Source organism: Sinocyclocheilus anshuiensis, unplaced genomic scaffold (genome assembly GCF_001515605.1).
Source record: "Sinocyclocheilus anshuiensis isolate Anshui unplaced genomic scaffold, SAMN03320099.WGS_v1.1 scaffold160, whole genome shotgun sequence".
NCBI classification, from domain to species: Eukaryota; Metazoa; Chordata; class Actinopteri; order Cypriniformes; family Cyprinidae; genus Sinocyclocheilus; species Sinocyclocheilus anshuiensis.
This window is the reverse complement of record NW_015554119.1, coordinates 408,486-424,629: the sequence shown is the minus strand read 5'-3', so window position 1 is coordinate 424,629 and position 16,144 is coordinate 408,486. Positions and strand designations below refer to the sequence as shown.

The 16,144-nt window shown below is 35.8% G+C and overlaps 3 protein-coding genes across 5 annotated transcripts; 2 read left to right on the top strand and 1 right to left on the bottom strand.

Annotated features, from left to right (window-relative positions):
• Positions 1-824: 824 nt before the first annotated feature.
• On the top strand, positions 825-2,780 carry LOC107669969 (probable 39S ribosomal protein L24, mitochondrial). 3 transcript variants are annotated; one of them, XM_016462403.1, is made up of 6 exons: positions 825-953; positions 1,230-1,413; positions 1,886-1,981; positions 2,077-2,180; positions 2,272-2,402; positions 2,516-2,780. In XM_016462403.1, exons 2-6 carry the CDS (start codon positions 1,231-1,233, stop codon positions 2,650-2,652), a joined length of 651 nt encoding a protein of 216 aa, XP_016317889.1. In that variant the 5' UTR covers positions 825-953; position 1,230; the 3' UTR covers positions 2,653-2,780. The 3 variants fall into 3 exon arrangements, with proteins under 3 accessions (XP_016317889.1, XP_016317888.1, XP_016317890.1); XM_016462402.1 differs by having other exon boundaries at positions 1,227-1,413; XM_016462404.1 differs by lacking the exon at positions 825-953 and adding an exon at positions 989-1,047 and having other exon boundaries at positions 1,227-1,413.
• Positions 2,781-3,496: 716 nt separating this feature from the next.
• On the top strand, positions 3,497-10,495 carry prcc (proline rich mitotic checkpoint control factor). The gene is made up of 6 exons (XM_016462484.1): positions 3,497-4,135; positions 4,211-4,258; positions 6,669-7,169; positions 7,257-7,349; positions 9,672-9,818; positions 9,911-10,495. The coding sequence occupies exons 1-6, from the start codon at positions 3,887-3,889 to the stop codon at positions 10,061-10,063; spliced, it is 1,191 nt and encodes a 396-aa protein (XP_016317970.1). The 5' UTR covers positions 3,497-3,886; the 3' UTR covers positions 10,064-10,495.
• Positions 10,496-12,430: 1,935 nt separating this feature from the next.
• On the bottom strand, positions 12,431-15,872 carry mrpl9 (mitochondrial ribosomal protein L9). Its single transcript, XM_016462407.1, has 7 exons — positions 15,586-15,872; positions 15,113-15,272; positions 14,659-14,783; positions 13,262-13,315; positions 13,016-13,117; positions 12,751-12,834; positions 12,431-12,633 (listed from the first exon to the last, which is right to left on the bottom strand). The coding sequence occupies exons 1-7, from the start codon at positions 15,691-15,693 to the stop codon at positions 12,520-12,522; spliced, it is 747 nt and encodes a 248-aa protein (XP_016317893.1). The 5' UTR covers positions 15,694-15,872; the 3' UTR covers positions 12,431-12,519.
• Positions 15,873-16,144: the final 272 nt, after the last annotated feature.

Below are 16,144 nucleotides of genomic sequence, written 5' to 3'. Positions count from 1 at the left end.
AATGAAAAGACGATTTGATTGGTTAATGGTTTTACGCAAGGAAAAAAAAGAGAATAATTTTAATATTCTGTCAGGCAACTATAATTTTTGTGTACATTTTCATGAAACATAAACAACTGTTATTGGCCTAACAATGATGAGTATTTTCTTAAAATGTAGAAATGTCATACTATGGTTTTGTATGGTGGAATTAATACATCAATTGGCAATAATAAATACTACTGTAGTAATATTTAATATTCATTGCCCAAGTGTTTACCTGGCATTTACTTTTATGTACTGAAACAGTTAGCAAGAACACCTACTTTATGAACATAGCTGTGATTCATTAATACAGGCCACACTTTAATGTCAAGCTCAACTCAAAGAGCTTTTTACACTCCTTTGATTTATTTCACTCCAATTATTGTTTGTCGTTTACCAAAACAAATGATACATTTCAGTAATATGGTGGCATATATTTTTTGGTAAATATCACTGAGAAATTGAGAGCGATGTATTTATGCTTTCATATTCCCCCAAAAGCAATTCTAAAAATCCTTAATATATCCCTCCTAATAACTTCTGGATAGGAAAACCTTTATATCTATAAAAGTGCCAATAAAACCATTATTATCTGTATTTCAGAAAGACTTATTGAATTATTATAAATCCTTAATATAAATCTCTAAAACATATTAAAATAACTCTATTCAATTAAAAAATGCAATTTAGTAGCATACCCTGACTGTCATTTATTTTAATTTATTATTTTCTTTTCATTTGTCTTTGTTATTTATTTAGAACGTGTGCCCTGCCAATCGAGACTTTTATTTTGACATCTACGTCGCTTGGCTCTAAAGGAAAAGGAAGTAGCGCATGTTACCCTTGTGGATGTAGAATTTATGATTACCGCAAAATAAATTCGGTTATTTTAGTTAAATGTGCATCTTAAAGCCGCAGCAATAATTCAGGTAAGTAGTATATCACTGTATTATGTGGGGCCGCTACAAAAACCCTACACATAATCCCGAAACACTGGTCACAAAGCACAAGAAAGAGACTGCTGTAAGTGAAGATTCCGCTGTAGCGTTACAAACTGTCATTGGAGAATATGCCACCTAAAATATGTTGTATTTTTTTCTACGTAGAAATTCACAAAATATAGGTCATTCAAATGTAGATTTCAGACATAACTGTGAATTGTCTGCGTTTTTTAACTGGTTCTTTGTTTTGATCATCCACAGCAGCATGAGACTGACAGCGTTGCTTTCTATGGCAGCAAAAGCTGCATTTCCACATGATTATCGTTATGGGACAAACAGACCGTGGACGATCGCAGCCCAGCGGCTCAATCCACCCGGCAAGAAAAGAAGAAAGGTGTTTGTTGAACCTATTGCAAATGAGGACTGGCATGTGCTGAGAGGTGACACAGTAAGTGATCCTTTATGTCTTTTATATCTTGAAAGCTTTTAATGCTTAGTGAAGGTATTTTTTCCCCCACCTGACTGCTTGCAGATCAGAGGCACCTTTTAGTCCACTGAAATGTAAATAGTACTGATATTGTTTAAACCAGGGGTTTTCAATCTGGGGTCCGGGGACCCATAAGTGGTTGTGAGGGAGTGCTAGTGGGACCGTGGAAAAGTTTACAGAAAATCAGTGTTGAAAAAAATGTATAAAATAAATAATTAAGATGGGATTAAAGAAAATAAAAACTTTTTAAAAATAAATACATACAAAATTGATTAAAAGGGGTAAAAAATGCAAATAAATAATACATTTAACAGTTCAGTAGTCATTTTTCACATTATAACTTGCCTTAATAGGAAAAAATATATGTTTGTCTTTTTTATATTTGTATTATTTCACAATGCATATCTATATAACATACCATAATTCAAACCAGGTGGAGATTTTGTCTGGAAAGGACAAAGGAAAGCAGGGCAAAGTTGCTCAGGTGTTTCGGCGTCGATCCTGGGTCATACTCGAGGGCCTCAACACGGTAGGAGTAAAACTTACCTAAAACTAGTACGATTCTTACAGTTATAATTTCATTGCAAAACAGCACTTTTAATTGTTTCAAACACTTTCTTCCAGCATTACAGGTATATTGGCAGATCTGGAGATTACCGGGGTACTTACATCGCCAGTGAAGCTCCTCTGATGCTGAAGGATGTTACATTAATTGACCCTACTGACAGGTGAGCATCAAACATGAAATAGAGTAATAAATATAGTAGAACGCAATGTACCCAGCTCTTAATGTATGTATCTGTGTCTAATGTTTCTCAGGAAGCCCACAGATATCGAGTGGAGATACACTGAAGAGGGCGAGCGCGTACGTGTTTCTGTCAGGACAGGACGGATTATTCCCAAACCAGTCTATCAGAGAAGAGATGGCATCATACCCCAGCAGTGGAAAGGTGAGGTTTCCAAAAGTTTAAAAACAATGCATTTTTACCTAGAGTATTAGACATTCAGATATTTAAATATGGCTCAGTTATCAGAAACCTGAGAGTGTTTATGTACCTTGCAGATGGACCCAAAGACACATCACCAGAAGACACGCTTCAGAAAACATTCACGCCATCTTTGAAAACCCTAGAGGAAGAAGTTATGGAGAAAATGAACATTCAGGAAGATAGAAGGCCTCGTAAAAGCTACTGGTACTGAGTTACCACAGAGACGGTGTATTATGTTTCAGCATGACAACATTAGCAAGATTATTTATCATTGAGAAAAATTGTATGTGTTCTGCAGACTTTATTAATAAACCCAACCAAATGTTATACTCAGTTTCCTTGCTTTTATGCCACAAAACACATGCTACCAGCTGAAACGCATGGCTTATTTTCTGTACAAATGTACATCACCATTCAAAAGGTTAGGCTCAGTAAGATTTTTCTTTAAGGAAATTAATACTTTCATTCAGCAAGGATGTGTTAAATTTATTTAAAAAAAAGACATTTGTAATGTCACAAATTATTTCCATTTCAAATAAATGCTGTTTATTTGAACTCTCTATTCATCAAAGAATCCTGAAGAAATGAATGACGGTTTCCACACCAATATGAAGCAGCACAACTGTTTTCAACAATCATATGAAATATTTCTTGAGCAGCAAATCAGCATATCAGATCATGTGAGTAATGATGCTGAAAACATCTATTTAAAAAAATATTTTACAATATCACTGTATTTCTGATCAAATGAATGTAGCCTTGGTGAGCATAAGAGCATACGTCTGTTTATCTGTCCATCTGTCTTAACAATTCCCAATGTCTTTATGGTGAAATATCATAAAAATACATTATGTAGGATAGGGGTTAGATATAGAGCTTCTCGAGTAGAGCTATGGGTCAATTATGGTTTTGCAAGACTATCACATATAATAACATTGAGTTTATTTGTTGTTGTTGCTTTTCCAGTTTATTCATTGATTGATTGATTTATTGTCAGGGTTTGGTCTTGTTTATTGATGACATTCCACTCCAGTCCAGTTGGTGTCAGTGTTGCTGAGTCCTCTGAAGCGGTGCAGCGGATGTACTTCACGATGGTGGAAGAAAAAAATGTTTATGGGTCTAAATGGTTTGAGGGGAACGATTTATGATTATAAACAATTATCACTTGTTTGTTTAGACTAATATAGCCATGTGTTGTTCGTGTTTTGCAGGGAAAATATTCATTTAAAAAGCAAGCACGGCTCCTACTGCAAGCGTTGAATTTGGCATCGATGTTGTGATCTTCGATTTGTAAGATATTTACAGACAGCATTTGTCCATACAAACCTGGGAGTACGGGAGGATATGAGATCAGTGGAGCTGCTTTGGTGAAAGTAATGCAAAAGCAGCAAGTCAGCGATTCTTGTGTCTGATAACACTCTTCTGAACTGATCTGATCGGTGGAGATGTCTCTGGTAGCGTACGACAGCAGCGACGACAGTGATCGCGATGAATCGCCGGGTTCGCCTGCTCGACCTGCGGCCAAGATCGGCGGACTTTTCGCAGCTCTGCCCTCGCCGAGAAACGCGGAGATCCGATCGAGCGCAGATCAGACATCAGCTCCTCAACCTAAGAGGATGACTTTGGATCTGCCCAAACCCAAAAAACGCACAGAACCCGTTAAAATCACCGTTCCTGAAATAAAACCAGCAGATGTGAGTTTTACTGATCCGTTAATGCCAATCGTTTCACTGAAGCTCTTTCTGATTGATGGTGTTTTTCTGTTCTAGTCTGACTCTGATGAGGGCGAGCCCGTCCGAAAGAAATCAGCTCCTCAGGTATGGATAAAAAAAAATATTGGAGAAGGCTTTTTTTCCCTTCATCAAAACAGCAGTAATTTAATTTGAAATGAATATTTTTTTTACCCGCTCTTCTGACCCTTAGGATTAAACAAGCTATTTTTTATATTTAACTAAAATATAAAAAAGATCTTAAATATTACATATCTATAATTAGATATAAAGATATTTATTAGACGTAAATTATTTATAATTAGCTATCTGATCCTTAGGTTTAAACAAGATATTTGACATTTAAATATCTAAACTAACTATTATTAAATATCTGTAATTAGATATAAATTATTTATAATTATCTATTAAGTATTTTTACTACTGTTCCTTTATAGAGGGCAACAGTCAGGTTTCGGAAGTAAAAATCTCATTCATTTTTTTTCTTAACACTAACTTATAAACCAATAAAAACAAACCTACTGTGAGCTACGGTGTTGGTAATTGATAGTATATGCTTTTGCTAGAATCATCAGCCCACATTATTTCAACTTTTTTTTTTTAAATAATCATGTACTACAGCAGAATTGCAGTTGAAAAACTACATTACCCATGATTCTGCAGAAATCTCCACCAATCAGGGAATCACAACAAATACTTCCACTCTGCATATTTTGCAGTAAACATAAAATATATTGTTTCTATACACATAATCAATGTTTTATCAATAAATCAATAGTTTATATGAATCATTTTTATTTTAATTATGCCATTCACAATGCTTCATAGGATTGTAGTTCTTTCTCTCATGAATAAGGATTAAGGTGGGCAGGCATATGTTAATGAGCTGTTGGTTGTGGCATCATTACCACAGCATTCTAACGATGGCCCATTTTACAATATAATTTTCAAAAAATTGAATGTAAATGGTCTGGGTGGATTTACCATCATTGACTTGTTCGGCATTGCTGGGAACGCCCACAAAAACGTCATAACCGTTTATGCCGTGGGGGAAAACAAACCATTCGAATTAACGCGCAGAGACCTTGTTAGTGCTTGATCTTTACTCTTTGTGATTTATTTCGATTGATTTTTGCTTGATGCAATGCCGAAAAGTTGCTGTGTGGCGTTCTGCACCTCTAATAAGTTAAAAAACCTGATCTGACGATGTATATGACTGATACACTGCAATGATCTGTCGTTAGTCCCGTCCCCCTGCACCGCAACCCAGTTCTGATGGGGCTTACAGTAACCCTCCTTCGCATCACAATCAAATAAATCTCACTCCCTGATATTTTGTGATGTCATAATCTATTAAAACATTTATTTCATATTATTATACACAATCCCTTACGAAAATTAACAATGGTATTAGGCCTACTATAGTAAAAGTATAGTAGGCTAACCATGTTTTTTTGGGCGTTTTTATTACCAATTGTAGCCTATAACCACAGTTTTACTACAAATACCATGGTTAGTGTAGCAAAACCATGGTTAATTTGTGGTTACCATGGTTTAACTATAGTAAACATGTTTTTTATTTCACCTTAAGAGGACACATATAGGATGAATATAGAGATGCAGTTTTGTCTGCTTTAGAACAGTTTCCATCATGTACTTGTCTAGATCAACTTTTTACTACAAATACCATGGTTAAACTATGGTTAGTGTAGTAAAACATGTTGTTTTTACCATGGTTTAACAATAGTAACCAATAACCATGTTTTTTGGTATTTTATATACATATTTTCATGTTATCTTTATTTTAAGGAATGTATTTGTGAGCCGCAGCACACACCACACAGAATAACGCTGCGGTAAAACATGTTGTTTTTACCATGGTTTAACTATAGTAACCAATAACCATGTTTTTTGGTATTTTATATACATATTTTCATCTTATCTTTATTTTAAGGCATGTATTTGTGAGCCGCAGCACACACCACACACAATAACGCTGCACATCTCAAGGCACTTCAGTGGACCTTCATGTTACCTGTTTTGTCAATGTTAAAAAACGTTTTAATATATCAATAAGAAAGTATGACAGGCTTTTACTCAAGTCTTTATCACTTTATTAAAATTAAGCAAAACAAAACGACAAATGTTTTCTTTCACAAGCCGTCTCGTATAGGCTTGTAGTAGCCTAAGCTGTCTCTTGCTCAATTAGGTAACAAAAAATGTTGGGAAACGACACCTCTGGCCATTCCGTTGGGTCGTTTGTCCTGTCACAGATACCGTATGGACAGTCCGACCCAATACGGCTCAGTTTTTATGCGTATGTTGCTCTGTCGAGCGGCAGAAATAAGTTTATGTAGGCCATTCTGAGTTAACACCATGCTTTTCCAATGAGGGGGAAAGGACTGTTTTCCCCCACGCCGACTCCGCCCACACAGCTATGACGCAACACCGAACAAGTCAATTGTAAATAAGAATATTTTCCTCCATATTCTTCCAGGGAGGTGGTGGTCTGTCCTCTCTGCTGCCCCAGCCTAAGAATCTGGTGGTGAAGGAGACCAAGCGGCCCCTGCTGCCGCACACTCTAACCAAACGCCCTGGATCAGATAAGCCAAAGGCAACCCAGGCAAAGTCCCAGGGTCTTTCTGGAACCAGCCCGTCCCCGTCCGCCATCAAAGCAGCTGCAAAGTCAGCGGCGATGCAGCTAGCCAAACAAATGGCCGCGGATGAAGAGGGAAGTGACGATGAACTCACTCCAGAGAACTACTTTTCCCTTCCGGAAAGCTCAGCACAGCCTGTGATGTCTCAAAACCCGCATTCTCAACAGTATGTTCCCTCTCTACACCCTCCACCCGGTGTGGAGGACGCTCCGCTGGACTTTGTTTCTAAAGCAGACAGTTACAGTAGGTCAGTCGGAGCCATGCAAGACTATCAGACGGAAGAATATCAACAGCAGTACCAGGAGTATCCCGCAAATCCACTGCCAGAGACTTCTCCACAGGTAAAACATGTCATTATTGATAAGCTTCATACACCAGTGTGTTCCTTGTCATTTCAGCAACTGATGTTTTATGCATATGTTTGGCAGGATTACTATGGTGAGGGATATTACCAAGACCCAAACCCTGCGGCTGATGAGCAAGAAGATTCAGGGTCCTCTTCATTGTTCAATGATGAAGCAGTGAGTTGTTTGTAGCATCTCTGGTACTCAGGGATGTGTTTGTTCTCTATTTATATGGATTTCCATATTTTCCAAGCTGAAGTATGACTGAAGTATAAGTGGGTTGTTGACATCTATACCGTACATGTGTCCTATGGTGTAACAGCAAAATTTCGAAAATAATAATCATTATTAATAATTAATTTCTTGTTAATAATATACAAATAGCATAAGAGAGATTTTTCTTCATTGTTAGTTTTTTTTTTCTACATTTTTGCTGTCACACCATAGGACACATTTACGGTATATTTGTCAACTACCCAAGTACCACTCATAGACTTAAATATTAGTATTGTAATTTTATTATTATTCTTTAAAATAAAATAATGATCATTGTTGTTGGTATTTTTTAAACATTTTTTTATATTTAAAAAAATATATAGTATTAACGTTATAGTAACATATTGTAATTTAAATAATAATGAAATAAAATATAATATTAATTATTATTATTAGATTATTTTTTATTGTACAGTACTAATAGTAATTTCTTTATTTATTCACAATAAATATATTTTTTGTAGTGATAAAATAAAAGTATTATTTAGAACAATACCAACATTTATATGTATTATTATTAAATTCTCATTTTTATTGTACAGTATAATATTATTGCTGTGGTAATATATTTCTTATATTTCTTTGTAATATATTAATTTGTTTATTTTTTTGTAATTTTAATCATTAAAAGATTAAAGTATGATGATTTATTAAATTCTTGCTTTTTATTGTACATTATAATAGTATTATTGCAATAGTAATTTATTTGTATATATTATACATTTCTTAGTAATATTAATAATTTTTTTTGTAATTTAAGTAATAAAATATTATGATTATTATTAAATTCTAATTTTTGTATCTTGCAATAGAGTATCTCTTTATTGATTTAATTCTTGTAATTTAAATAATTGTTACGTCCCCTGGTGGCATAGAGGTATGAGGAAGACGTACATAATAAAATGTAAACACAACCCTATAATTTTGGTCTCTGGGGAGTACTGGGGGAGAATGACACAAGGACAACCAACATAACAATAAGTGGTTCGCTTTATTTACAAAAGGGAATATAATTTACACAAATGAAAGCACCAACCAAAACCCTTATTTACAACTATATACAAAGAAAGGAAAAATACGGCTAATTTGGAAAGCCGCTTTATTTACAAAAGGGAATATAATTTACACAAATGAAAACACCAACCAAAACCCTTATTTACAACTATATACAAAGAAAGGAAAAATACGGCTAATTTGGAAAGACTCGGAGAATAAGAAAATGAGCAGTGCAAAACAAAAGAAAACAACAAAAGCAAAACATTCACTAACTAATTCTCCACCCTCTAAACTAACTGGAAACAAAACCAGAAAATAAAGAAATCGTCGGCGTTCAACACGCCATACCTAAAGCTTCACTAACTAACAAAACAAAACTTACATGAGGTTGCACCCGCTCCTTTCCCTATTGTGTGTAACAGAAGTTATCCTACATGTTTGCACAATGTAAGTCACGTGACATACTTCCCTTTCCTTTATCTCCGGGCTGGTGAAGTTTATGTCAGACAAGACGTTCTCTGTGTCAAACACAACAAGCAAGCAAGCGAACCACTAAAAGAAACAGCATCAAACAAACTGGCACAGCCAACAAACATTCCAAGCTTCCCTCTCCTCAGTTCACCACAGCGTCTTTTATCCTGAACCAGTTGATGATTGGATGTTTCACGAGATAATCATGATGGACACATTATCCGACCAATCACAGCACCTAGAAACGGAGAAACAGCGGAGAGCGGGAAAACAGGAAGAAACCAATAACAAGGGGAGAAATACAGCCACCAGTAACAAAAGGGGAGGGAACAACAGTCAGAGCACGTAACAATAATACTAATATTATTTTCATAAATAATAATAATTATTATTATTATTGTATAGTCATATTGAATGGGGAAATGTTATTCTTAGCTGATCACATTTTTTAACTCCATAACTCTTAAGTATTATTCTTTGGTGTGTATTTATTTCACTTCTTTGAAATAATGCTTCATATCATACATACTGTTGAGATTTTATGTATAATTTTGCCTGGTGATTGCAAAACAGGTGTAAAATTTTGTATAGCGGTGGGGTCTTTTGACTTGGGCCGGTAAGTCATGACTTAGCAACCATTAAGAATGTTCTAACAACTACCTAGTGCATCCCAGCATCATGACAGCAAGTTTTAGCATGACTTGTCCTGGTTGATCAAGATTTAGTTCAAAATGATATTTTGTTGTATTTTTCCAGTTTCGGCGACTACAGGGCAAACAGAATCGTGGAAGAGAGGAAATCAAGTTCCTGGAGATCAAAGGAGACGATCAGCTGAGCGGCAATAAGCAATGGCTGACAAAGAACATGACAACAGAGGCAGAGCCCCGCAAGTCCTTCAGCAAGGTGAGCACCTCAAGTGTCCATTTTTTTGATGGCTATTTGTTTGAAGGAGCTAAATGAAAGAAAAAGTCTTGACTTTTCCATCTCATTTTCAGAAAAAAGGAGATCAGCCAACAGGACAACAGAGACGCAAGCACCAAATCACATATCTGATTCATCAGGCCAAGGAACGCGAGCTGGAACTCAAGAACAACTGGGCCGAAAACAAGTTGACTCGACGACAAACGCAAGCCAAGTACGGATTCTAATGGACTGGATATCAAGATGTTGCGCACACCACTACCTAACGCTGAGCAGATTTTGTCAGAGACTGCAGCCGATAACAGAAATGTGATATTTTTGCCAGCTTTTAGAGATGTATACCAGTTCGTATTGTTTCAGAAAGGAGCTAAGGACTTTTAAAGCACTATTGGCTGCTAATAAAATGTTTAAGATGGCTCCCAATTGTCTACCTGATATTATCTTTCCATTTGAACTACATTGGGTTTTGTCACGAGGTTTTGGGTCACCTGTAACATAATAGTAGCTGCGTAGGTTCACATGATTTATTTGTTTATTAAATGATTGGGATGTCATGACTTGTTTGTCTGGAAGGGTTTTGTCTTCCACACTGCCATCGTGAGCAGTGGCATATATAAAATTAATGATTGAAAATGTGAAAGAAACTGGTAACACTTTACAATAAGGATCTCTATGTTAAAGCAGCACTATGTAACTTTTTCTGTGTTCAAAATTTGCGAAATGTATATAATGAGCGAGTACATCATGAATTCATCTTCCAACCCGCGTTTTTGTCTTATTCCGAATCACTACGGTACACTTATAATAAGTACTTATATTTGGACTATTGTAGCCTGGTCGGGTCGTCACCGCTGCGGAGTAACACATACCTGCGTGAATCGCCATAGACATAAACTTAGAGAAGTAGCTCCGGTTGGAACATTCTTCCGCGGGATGTGTGCAGTTCTGTTTATTAACCGCTAGAGCGCCAAAAGTTACATAGTGCTGCTTTAACATTAGTTAATGCGTCACGTATTGATTTTTTTTACAGCGTTTATTAATTTCAGTGTTAAATATTTTGTTAATTATGTACAGTATTAACTAATGTTAATGTATAGCTTCAAATTAATATTAAAAATGTTGAAATGGTAATGTATGCTATCTTATGGTAAAGTGTTACCAAAAAAACCTTGTAAAAAGTGTTTTGAGTAAATCTTTCCATCCTTTTAACTGCTTGTTTTCATATGAATGTTGATTCTTAGTCGTAGAACCATAAATAAAGTTTAACACCCTTATTGCACCTGTAGAATATATACTAATTTTCATTTTGTGTGTAAAAACACGTTTATGTGTGAAGTTCCTATATCACTGCCAGAAATAAAAATACACAAACCTGTGCAAAATAAAGTTTCTTCACAATATAATTTGACAATTACAAGATTTTTACATAGAGTTGCAGAAGATTAAAAGTACTTTAATGCTAAATGCATAAAATGTCTCAAAATGTAGGAATGAGCTCAAGAACATTAAAGGGGTGGTTGATTGCGATTTCACTTTTTTAACGTTAGTTAGTGTGTATGTTGCTGTTGGAGCATAAACAATATCTGCAAAGTTGCAGCGCTGAAAGTTCAATGCAAACGGAGATATCATCTTTTAAAATTCTGGCAGTTCAATGCCTACAAAAACGGCTGGTAGGGACTACAACAAGTTACTTCCTGGGTTCGTGACGTCACAAACCCAGATAAACCCCACCCCCGGGAACACGCAACGAAGGGGGCGAGGCCATGCTGCGCTGCTTTAGAGAAGAGGAAAAATAATCGAGGCATTTGTTAGAGAAGGGACAGATCGGTGTGGAATAAAGGTAAATTATGTGAAAAATAATGCGTTTTTTAAAAAACGAAGCATGAACACATGTTAGACTGCACCCCATAAACACAATCAAGCCTAGAAAAAACCCAGTCAACCACCCCTTTAAATTGAACAATGACTTAATGTTATTTGAATTTGGGGGTTTTACTCAACTTTTCACATCAATTACTCGAATATGAACTTAATACTGATTTTTACATAGACATATATAATAGATCGTAACATAATCACTAATGCATCATGTGCAGTAGTGTAAAAATGTAATTAATGTGAAGAGACAAATAATAAGATCATATATCACAATATGCCCAAAGACTGGAGAGAAAAAAAACCCCCACAAAAGTAATGCAGCAGTCAGAATAAACGTGATTTAGGTTACTTAAAATAGGAATAATACGGTGTTATTTAAAATAAATAACGTATATGTGTTTAATAAATGAAATATATAATAAATCAAACAATCAATCACAATAAACATTAAGCTTTTTCTCTCCAAAATGATGCATTTTGATGTTACAGGGAAAATAGTTTATAAAAATGTATAAGTTTTATACAGAATATTTATTTTATTCTTTTTATTTTTTAAATATACAAAATAAATATATGTACTTGTCACTTGATGCATCACCACTTTCATCAGCCATTTAGATTTTATGTTAATAAAAATACAATAAATAAACGCAAATAAACACAAAAACAATTCTTCAGGACACAGAAATGAGCCTGAACAACTGACCACACAAAAATAAACAAACAAAAATCATTTTATTTGTACAAATTACTTGCGTATATTCTCCAAGTTGTTTCCTGCACGACATTTTTAGCAAAGAAAACACTATTCTGAATCCGACTGTTCTTGCTTTGCCTCTTTCTTCATCAGCAACCGTTGACTGGGCTCCACAAACAGCACCACAGACATGAGCACCCTGACTGAGTCCACTCCGTTCACCTGAGAGAGGGAAAAAAACATTCAAACAGCAAGTTCTGCAAGCAATTAATTAATTATATGAGAGCTAAATTATCATAACACTATTATAAAGTCAATGTTTTACTGTGTTTCACTTACTGTGACATTACACCAGTACTGTCCGGGCCCTGTGATTGGTTCTTCTGGAAGAGTCAAGGCATGTGTTGGCACAACCACACCGAGCTGTGGACAGAAATACAACAAATTGTAAAAAAAACAAAAAAAAAACACTGCATTGGATTGTGTGAACAATGTAGGTGTGCAATACTTTTATACACACAAATATACTAATGTAAACAAGAATACTAATAATAAATTTCACCCTTTTAAGATTCTGAGTTGACAGAATTTATACTTCCCTTACCCGTCTAAGAAATTGTCTGCAAACAATCTCTTTAGTGAGCGAGTACTGAATTGAAGTGTGCATGGCAACTTCAAGCTGAGTTTTCTTCAGGAATTCAACAGTCTGCACCAAGAACACAAAGACAACATGAAGCAGCTCATGTGGAAACCAATACCAAAATATATAACGTGTAATTTTGTAGTCAAACACACAATAGGTTGGATGGATATATTACTGTTTTATAGTCCAAAACACACAAGAACTCACTAGCTGTCCTGTTCGGGTCTGGACTCTGTCCTCTGGCCGTCCCTCCCGAAGAAGCTACAGGAAAAAACAAAGCAAACCGTGAACACTTGAAATTATGTTAATGATGCTGAAGTTCACCCAAAAATTTACATTTGCTTAAAATGTACTCAGCCTCAGGCCATCCAAGATGTAGATGAGTTTCGTTTCTTCGTCAGAACAGATTTGGAGAAATGTAGATTTAGCATTGTAAACAGTGCTTGATGTGTGCAGATTTCTCCCCTGATTCAGACGAGCAGTACTATGGACAAAGGACTTGTATTTTAGCAACTGTTTGAAGTTAAAAAGTCTTAATGGTGGTTTTGCTTCTTAAAACATGCAGCTTTTCCCTTCACAAGTCATTAATTGATGGATTGGAGTTGTGTGGATTACTTGTTGATTATCGTGATGTTTTTATCAGCTGTTTGGACTCTCATTCTGACGGCACCCATTCACTGCAGAGGATCCACTGGTGAGCAAGTGATGTAATGCTAAATTTCTACAAATCTGTTAAGAAACAAACTCATCCACAGCTTGGATGGCCTGAAGCAGTGGCGAAGCTACAGGTAGGCCCAGGTGGGCATGAGCCCACCCAATTAAAAGTTGGTCATTTTTCAAATGGATGTAATTAATTAAACAACAATAATAATAAATATCTCATTTCACTATAACTTTACTCTTCCTTTCAAGCGCATACCATACACTTGTCAAAATGATTATTCGTCAGTTTCTGTTAGTCCCACCCACAGTGTTCGTAATGTTTTTACGACGTAAGGACATAATAGTAAAATGCGCACGTTTGTGGAAATAGAAAAACAAATATCAATCAGTCAGTTCTTTAAAAAGTATATACTGGATATCCCGATTGAATTTATAGATTGGAAACTTCTGAGCCAAGCTTATTTGAAGCTCATATTAGCATAGGTACAGTGTTTGATCCACTAAATAGATGCGTCCTTTGTGGAAACACATAAACATTGTACTTGACCCCGTAATGCTTTAGTTGATGCAAGTTAATGCATTAGCTAACATTAACAACGAGCAATGCATTTGTTATAATATTTATTCATCTTTGTTGATGTTACTTAATAAAAATCCGACTGTTCATTGTTGTTTGTATTAGCTCAGGTATGATTATTAACAGTTAATTTATTAGTAAACGCTGAAATTAACATTAATGTTAATAAATGTTTTAGAAGTATTGTGTATTGAACCTTTGTGCTGTATTTTCTGTTGGCAATTTGACATGCAGTTTTCATACTCTATATTTTGCCCACCCAATTTTATGTAGGCACACCCACTTAAACATTCCTGGCCCCTGGCACGAGTACATTTTCAGCACATTTTCATTTAATGGCAATTGATTTGTAGATTTAACTAACCCTTATTTCCTCTGCAAACATGCCTTTATTCTCCTGTGAAGGATAGACAGCCAGACCTTGGGGTAGCAGTTTGTTGCGGCCCAGTGATTTTTTCACAAAAACTGTGTTGCCTCGTCCACCGAGCTCTGTAAAATAAATATTACATAAAAATCCCAGTTTTTAAATCATACTTAAAGGTGCAGTAAGTGATTTCTGAGAAACGCTGTTGAAAGTGGATCGGACCGAGCACCAAAACACACTTGTAGCCAATCACCAGTAAGGGGCGTGTCCAGTAGTGATGGGGGAGGTGCCTGTGTTGAATAGCATGTTCAGAAATTTGGGGGCGGAGGCAAGATAGGGGTGTGATTCTTTTTGGTAGGGGCATGTTTGTTTTGATGATTTCAAATATCAACAGCATTTCTCAGAAATCGCTTACTGCTCCTTTAACACGTTTTCTTAAGGCAAGAGCACCCACTGGGCACCGTCTGGGTGAGGATGAGCTCCATTTTGTCCTGTGGTTTGTGTTTTGTGTCCTCAAACAAGCGGTACACTCTGTGTCGTCGAGGATGTAGTCTGGGTGGCTTTCCCTCTTTTGATAAAGGAACCTTCCAACAGCGTTCAACAATAGCTGTATTCTGGAATGAGATTAAATCAAGAAATCAATCTAAAGATGTAGATGCATTTTCATCTCAAATCCAGCCCCAAAGCCATTTCAGTGGAGCCAAATACGCATTCTGTATTAAATATGTGCATGCATGAACTACAGATCATCTGTGTTAACTCATCAAACATAAAGAGTTTATAAAAATAATCTTATTTGGAACTGGGCAAGACGTCGTCACAATAACAATAACGCTAGTCAGAAATCATGTATTCTGAACTGTAAACAGCACTATGATATCTGCCATTGCGTTGTTGATCTAGATCAGTTGTTTTCCTGCCGCTTACCTTGCATGCTGTTTGTGACAGATTCTGTATTCGACTCAAGGATGATTTCAGATTTGTAAGATTCCAGCAGCTTTGAAGGACAAACCTTGATGATGCGACCGCCCACATGATTGATATAGACTTTACGGTTGAAAATGAATGAATTTAATTATTTGGAAATATTAATCATCGCCACCAACCGTAGCATAGCGTAAATAATCTATCAAAATTCACATGTATTTCCGCACTGTCACAAACTATCATTGCACTCCATAACCACATTAAATGCAATGGATGGGATTTTAAAGGACCCCTAGAAGGGTAGCTGTTTATTTTGCCTGACAAAAAGATCAGAACGTCAATTTGTTTAACGACGAGTCGAATTTGTACACACTTTAATACACCAATATAGTACAACACGCTTGTTTTCCAAATTGTTGTATGATATTATAAGCAAATATTTATAACGGTAATCATATAACTAGATACCGAAGTAACTCGGTTTCAAAATAAAAGACCTTGCTCAATTAAAAGTCTCTTCTATGCCGGATACATGTATTTACTGTGAAACATATTTGAC

Excerpts from the sequence above, each read along its gene's own strand:
- LOC107669969 (XM_016462403.1), top strand. The coding sequence starts at position 1,231 with ATGAGACTGACAGCGTTGCTTTCTATGGCAGCAAAAGCTGCATTTCCA. Across the intron at positions 1,982-2,076 it reads TACTCGAGGGCCTCAACACG|CATTACAGGTATATTGGCAG; the intron begins GTAGGAGTAAAA and ends ACTTTCTTCCAG. Across the intron at positions 2,403-2,515 it reads CATACCCCAGCAGTGGAAAG|ATGGACCCAAAGACACATCA; the intron begins GTGAGGTTTCCA and ends TGTACCTTGCAG.
- prcc (XM_016462484.1), top strand. The coding sequence starts at position 3,887 with ATGTCTCTGGTAGCGTACGACAGCAGCGACGACAGTGATCGCGATGAA. Across the intron at positions 4,136-4,210 it reads CTGAAATAAAACCAGCAGAT|TCTGACTCTGATGAGGGCGA; the intron begins GTGAGTTTTACT and ends TTTCTGTTCTAG. Across the intron at positions 7,170-7,256 it reads TGCCAGAGACTTCTCCACAG|GATTACTATGGTGAGGGATA; the intron begins GTAAAACATGTC and ends TATGTTTGGCAG.
- mrpl9 (XM_016462407.1), bottom strand. The coding sequence starts at position 15,693 with ATGTGGGCGGTCGCATCATCAAGGTTTGTCCTTCAAAGCTGCTGGAAT. Across the intron at positions 15,273-15,585 it reads TGTCACAAACAGCATGCAAG|AATACAGCTATTGTTGAACG; the intron begins GTAAGCGGCAGG and ends ATCTCATTCCAG. Across the intron at positions 13,118-13,261 it reads AGACCCGAACAGGACAGCTA|ACTGTTGAATTCCTGAAGAA; the intron begins GTGAGTTCTTGT and ends TTCTTGGTGCAG.